Source organism: Rana temporaria, chromosome 1 (assembly GCF_905171775.1).
Source record: "Rana temporaria chromosome 1, aRanTem1.1, whole genome shotgun sequence".
Taxonomy (NCBI): Eukaryota; Metazoa; Chordata; class Amphibia; order Anura; family Ranidae; genus Rana; species Rana temporaria.
The window spans coordinates 77,255,119-77,262,123 of NC_053489.1; the positions used below are offsets into that span (position 1 = coordinate 77,255,119).

The 7,005-nt window shown below is 44.7% G+C and overlaps 1 protein-coding gene across 1 annotated transcript in view; it reads right to left on the minus strand.

Annotated features, from left to right (window-relative positions):
• The window catches only part of CDC20B (cell division cycle 20B), an 84,613-nt gene extending 78,477 nt beyond the window's left edge, over window positions 1–6,136 (minus strand). Inside the window, exons 1-2 of the mRNA XM_040339430.1 lie at window positions 5,949–6,136; window positions 5,796–5,867 (exon numbers count right to left, since the gene is read on the minus strand). Coding sequence (XP_040195364.1) covers window positions 5,796–5,867; window positions 5,949–6,011 — 135 coding nt within the window. The 5' untranslated portion in view covers window positions 6,012–6,136. The remainder of the gene's footprint in view (window positions 1–5,795; window positions 5,868–5,948) is intronic.
• Between the last annotated feature and the right edge of the window lie 869 nt (window positions 6,137–7,005).

The following is a 7,005-nucleotide window of genomic DNA, read 5'->3' on the forward strand; positions in this document are numbered from 1 at the left end:
TAAGGGAGGAAGACGTGTAATAATTGTTCTAGGAGCCTCTTTGGGGTTGCAGTGCTAAGAGTCTAAATTTGCTTACAAATGCTGGATTAGGCAAAAGTAGTCTCAGCAGTGGCCCCAATGAATAAAGCTGGCCATATACAATACAATCTGATTGTATTATTATATAGAGTATATTACCAAAAGTATTGGGACACCTGCCTTTACATGCACATGAATTTTAATGGCATTACAGTCTTAGTCCATAGGGTTCAATATTGTGCACTGGTCCAAATCATTTGGTATCGGGGGGATTATAGTGTGAGGTTGTTTTTTCAGGGGTTGGGGTTGGCCCCTTAGTTCCAGTGAAGGGAACTCTTAAAGTGGAGGTTCACCCAAAAAATAAATTTTTAACATTACATTCAGCCGAGTTGTCATAATGACAATCGGCTGTTTTTTTTTATTTTATCCCCCGTACATACCGTATTTTCACCGCCGCTTCCGGGTATGCCTTCTGCGGGACTGGGCGTTCCTAATTGACTGACAGGCTTCCGACCGTCGCATACTGCGTCACGAGTTACTGAAAGAAGCCAAACGTTGGTGCGCAGGCGCCGTATAGAGCCGCACCGACGTTTGGCTTCTTTCGGCAACTCGTGACGCGCTGTATGTGATGGTGAGAAGCCTGTCAATCAATTAGGAACGCCCAGTCCCGCAGAAGACATACCCGGAAGCGGCGGTGAAAATACGGTATGTACGGGGATGAAATTTAAAAAAACAGCCGATTGTCATTATGACAACTCGGCTAAATGTAATGTTAAAAAAAAAAATTGGGGTGAACCCCCGCTTTAAAGTGTCAGCATACCAAGAAATTTTGCACCATTTCATGCTCCCAACTTTGTGGAAACAGTTTGGGGACGGCCCCTTCCTGTTCCAACATGACTGTGCACCAGTGCACAAAGCAAGGTCTATAAAGACATGAATGAGCATGTTTCAGGTGAAGAGACTTGACTGGCATGCACAGAGTCCTGACCTCAACCCAATAGAACACCTTTGGATGAATTAGAGTGGAGGCTGTGAGTCTGGCATTCTCGTCCACATCAGTGCCTGACCTCACAAATGCGCTTCTGGAAGAATGGTCAAACATTCCCATAGACACACTCCTAAACCTTGTGGACAGCCTTCACCGAAGAGTTGAAGCTGTCATAGATGCAAAGGGTGGGCAACTCAATATTGAACTCTATGGACTAAGACTGGGATGCCATTACAGTTCATGTGCATATACAGACAGGCATCCCAATACTTTTAGTAATATATATATATATATTGGCACATGTGTGATGAGATAGACTATGTGATTGGATATGTAAATTTAATGGAACACTAAGGTAGGCACCACATAGCTGTTGGTAAAATAAAATGAGATAGCATGACCTGTAGTAATATGTACAAGGTCAAATTTAAAGAGTTCTAGCCAGAAAACCTCCTTCAGTGTGGAGCTGCCCACCATATGGGCATATGAATGTATATGGAGTATGTATGCACAAATGTGTATATGTAACATTTAGGGCTTGTGCACACAAGTGTACAAGGTGTTCTGTCAATGGATGAGGTGTGATGAGCATCACAATCTCCCCTTGTCCAATCACAGAACACATTGTATTATGTGAAAAGAATACAAGATATTTCATGAATGGAGGAGGTGGAGTGCAAGCGACCCACATGGTCTTCAGTGTGTGTCGTGTACTAGAGCTAGGAGTCTAATTCTCAGAGCTGGAAGGTTGGCACTTACAGCGGAGTCAGAATGAATGAGAGATACAAGGAATACATTTTTACATAAGAAATGTTCAATAATTGGTATTTTCCAAGATTTGGCTTTACATTTATGACTGTTGATTAAAAGACAACATCTGAGTATTTTTAGGTCTGTCAAATCTACCAAATACTGTATATAGGAAAACTGATACATTCTAAACAATATTTAGGAGAATCAGACGACTTTGGTGAAAGTGCATGCAGAAAGATGGCAAATGCGAGTTAACTGGTGCATTTTCTACCGACCAGCTAACATTACACTGCCTTCTTCTCACATACTGTACTCCGGGGTTCTGTAGCCGTTCAGCGACGTCACTTCTCAAATGCAGGTGGCAAGGTATTAGCGACTGCTGAACTGGATAACAAGCAGCCAGCTAAAATACACTGCCTACCTGAAAATGGATCTCGGTGGGCACATATTTCTTCATGACAGTATATGTAACAGTAGTTTATGTAGTTACAATGTGAGCACTACTTTTGCATTTGTTGCAGATATAACACCTTCCACAAGATGGCGCAAGAGCTCCTTGAATTGCAGCTTGGGAGTAGAACAGTGGGGAGTGCATCTAGCAACTGTCAGTCCTAAGCTTACAACAGCCAGCTAGCAATGCACTGCCTCACTGGTCCATCGTGCAGCATCCCAACTCACGAGTATACAGTACTAAAGACTTTGCTTGGGTACAGAATCAGGCTTTAGCTGGAGTTCAGCTTTAATTTGTCAAATCCATCTAAGCCCCCGTTCACATGGGAGCAACTTCTCAAGTCGCATCCTATTGCCGGGAATGCCACTGTTCAAATTGGCGAAATGCCGGCTTTGTGGTGCCGCACTGATTTAAAAAAGTAGTACATGCAATACTTTCGCCGATTTTGAGTGCGACTGAGATGAAGCCGCACGATTTTAAATCCCATACGTTGGACATTCGAAGGCTGGGTGAATGTTGTTGGAAAGTACTTAAAGCGGGAGTTCACCCGAAAAAAAATTTATAACAGAAAAGGGCCTGGGCATGAAAGGGTTAAAAGCAAAAAAAAAAATGTTTTAAAGTGGAGGTTCACCCGAAAAGTTAATTTTTAACATTAGATTGAAGCTCATTTTGTCTAGGGGAATCAGGTAGTTTTTTTTAAATTGAAGCCGTACTTACCGTTCTAGAGAGCGATCTTCTCCGCCGCTTCCGGGTATGGGCTGCGGGACTGGGCATTCCTATTTTGATTGACAGTCTTCCGACGGTCGCATACATCGCGTCACGAGTAGCCGAAAGAAGCCGAACGTCGGTGCGGCTCTATACGGCGCCTGCGCACCGACGTTCGGCTACTTTCGGAAAATCGTGACGCGATGTATGCGACCGTCGGAAGCCTGTCAATCAAATAGGAACGCCCACTCCCGAAGACCCATACCCGGAAGCAGCGGAGAAGATCGCTCTCTAAAACGGTAAGTACTGCTTCGATTTTAAAAAAAACTACCCGATTCCCCTAGACAAAATGAGCATCAATCTAATGTTAAAAATGAACTTTTCGGGTGAATCTCCACTTTAAAACATTTTTTTTTGCTTTTAACCCTTTCATGCCCAAGCCCTTTTCTGACATTTGTTGCTTACAAGTTAAAATCCGTATTTTTTCGCTAGAAAATTACTTAGAACTCCAAACATTATACAGGCGCTATTTCTACCACTAATACGCCTGAAAACTGCCTCAGTGTGAAAGGGGTCTTAGAAATTGAATTATTCGAGAAAAAGTTTGCATCATGATGCAAATGAACATCGATTTGACCCACTAAGGCCCCTTTCACATTGGGGCGGGGGAGGCGTCGGCGGTAAAGCGCCCCTAAAAAAACGGCGCTTTACCGCCAATTTCGCATCGCTTTTCGACTGCTAGCGGGACGCTTTTACCCCTGCTAGCGGCCAAGAAAGGGTTAAAACCACCGCAAAATGCCTCTGCAGAGGCGCTTTGCCGCTGGTATAGTCGCAGTGTCCCATTGATTTCAATGGGCAAGAGCGATGGAGGAGCGGTATACACACCGCTCCAAAGATGCGGCTAGCAGGACTTTTTTTTACCTTCCTGCTAGCGCACCGCTCCAGTGTGAAAGCCCTCGGGGCTTTCACACTGGAGAGACAGCAGCGGCTTTTTCAGGATGCTTTGCAGGCACTATTTTTAGCGTTATAGCGCATGCAAAGCGACCCAGTGTGAAAGGGGTCTTAGATCTAACACTTCCCTCTCTCTAGACTTATATTTCTGCTGTCCAAGGGTATCTCCATTGCTCCTCCATCGAGAGTGGAGCCACCCTAATGCAGGAAATGTGTTACTGCCTGGATCACCAAGAGAAAAAAAAGGTGAAAAAAGGGCTAAAAAAAGAAAACGAATGCAGTCATTACATTTAGGGAGTGGTGAGCTGCATTATATTACATTTTTGATTTCATAAAATGCGGCCAGCAGCGGGATTGCTAAAGTGGCTATCTGTGGGTCGCTATGGAATCGCTCCGTCTGTATCCCCTCGCAGAAAGATGATGCTCCGGTTTTTGGCCCGAATGTCGCTAAATTCAATACATAGAGACACAGGCCGCCCCTTAGCGATCCTGAAGCTGGTGATTGCGACAAATTGTCAGCGCTGGGATTGCTAACAGCCGAGTATATCATCAGCCTCAGTGGTGGGACAAGGTCATCCAGCGCCCAGGACAAAGATACCAAACTGCCCTTCCCCCTCCCTTCCCTTACTTCTGTTACAAGACTGACAGGAGTAGTGACAGTGACATCACTGCTTACTCTAAGGCCATACATACAATTCTCTTTTAGATTTACCAAAAAAACATATAATATGAGGTCAAAACTAAACAACACCTTCAATTGTATCCAATTAGGCAGGCCTGTGCACTATGTAGTCAAAGGTAAATCTAAAGAAAATTGTATGAAAATTGTATAATGTATGTATGGCCTTACAGTAAGCAGTGATGTCACTGTCACTACTCCTGTCAGCCTTGTAACAGAAGTAGGAGGCACAGGGAGCCGCCATTCCTGCAATAAACCTATAACAACCAATAAACTTGCTATGGTAAGTAATCACTAAATACTACGGGGTAGATTCACGTAGAATGGTGTTTCTTTGTGCGGACGTAACGTATCCTATTTACGTTACGCCTCCGCAACTTTTACAGGCAAGTGCCGTATTCTTAAAAGAAAGTTGCGGCGGCGTAGCGTAAATAGGCCGGCGTAAGCCCGCCTAATTCAAATTGTGAAGAGGTGGGCGTGTGTTATGTAAATTAACCCTGACCCGACTTGATTGACGTTTTACACGAAAGGCGCATGCGCCGTCCGTGGAATTTCCCAGTGTGCATTGCTCCAAAGTACGCCGCAAGGACGTCATTGGTTTTGACGTGAACGTAAATGACGTCCAGCCCCATTCACGGACGACTTACGCAAACGACATACATTTTTCAAATTTCGTTGCGGGAACGACGGCCATACTTAACATTGGTGCGCCGCATATACGCCTCATATAGCAGGGGTAACTTAACGCCGGGAAAAGCCTAACGTAAATGGCGTAAATGTACTGCGTCGGACGGGCGTACGTTCGTGAATTCGCATATCTAGCTGATTTACATATTCTAGGCGTAAATCAGCGTACACGCCCCTAGCGGCCAGCGTAAATATGCAGTTAAGATCCGATGGCGTAAGAGACTTACGCCGGTCGGATCTAATAGAAATCTATGCGTAACTGATTCTATGAATCAGGCGCATAGATACGACGGCGCAACTCAGAGATACGCCGTCGTATCTCCTCTGTGAATCTACCCCAATATGTTGTAAAATTAGGAACCAGAAGAACACATATGACAGATCTGACGTATTTTTGATCCCCCTGTTAATACTAAAGTAGAAAAGTTGATCTATAAATATAAACATCCATTTCACCAATCAATCCAAGTGATCACTTCAATAAACTCCCAAATTATTATTATTATTATTATTATTATTATTATTATACAGGAATAATATAATAAATAAATAGAATCACTGACCTTACTTATCCTCTGTAAATCCGATTTCCTGCTCCTCCTATAATCTCTTCCAAAACTTTTCATAATACTTTCCTATAGGAGAGATGACGTCATAGTATTGATTATTGATCAGAAGAATGAGGACCACCCCCGGTACATAGATCACACACTTACCCACATCACCTGCTCCTCTCTCCTGACTTTAGGGACAGACAACCTCTCCAGCTTCCACTCCATCCTTCTCCTCTTCCTATGCTGGCTCCAGCTTTGTCGGATCCCTGTGATGCTCCCTTGGGTCCCATTCTTCTATATAAAGGTGGAGAACAAGCGGCCGCAGCAGCGGGAATCACCTGTGCTGCGCCCTGATTGGCGGCTGGGGAGGAAAGGTTGGATCGGTGACGTCACGAGAGGGAATCCCTCGCATCAGGCTGCGCTGTTCTGCACATGGAAAGGGGCGCCTTGTGCGGCGGGAAGACCCCGCCCTCCTGCTTGTGATTGGCTGCCCGGGATGAGGATTCCCCCTGTGTCCTTCTGTGGATACGGTGACGTCACGCGATCGTTGATCTTGTGACAGGTAACGGGAAGACGCTGCGGTTGTCCGAGGCGCTTCCATTGCCGCCACCTGTGATGGTGGGAGAAAGGAGCGGGTCCCCGATCCCATGGTTACCCAAACACAGCAAAATCGACACCAGCCGGCGGGAACCGGGAGAGGCGCCCACTGCGCTCTCATTTCACATTACATACCGGGCAATGGTTTTATTATTTTTTTTTGCACAGGTGCTTTTTTTTTGTTTGTTTTTTTTTTGCTGCAAATTACTGTAAACTTGCAGTATACATTGTCTGAAAGCAGGGACCCCGGAGAATAAAACAGCGGTAGTTGCAGTTTTAAAATTTGCACAATTATTTATCAAAATGGACTTTAGTGCAATCAAACACAATAATATACCCAATCGTATGGTAAAGTATACCATATTTTCCGGCGTATAAGACGACCCCCTAATTTTCCAGAAAAAAATTTGGTTTTGGGATATACTCACTGTATAAGACTACCCCCTTTTTTTCCAAGCTCCACTGTGCCATTACATGCCCACTGTGCCATTACATGCGCCCACTGTGCCATTACTTGCCATCACATTACATGCCCCCACAGTGCCATCACATTACATGCCCCCACAGTGCCATCACATTAAATGCCACCACAGTGCCATCACATTAAATTCCCCCATAGTGC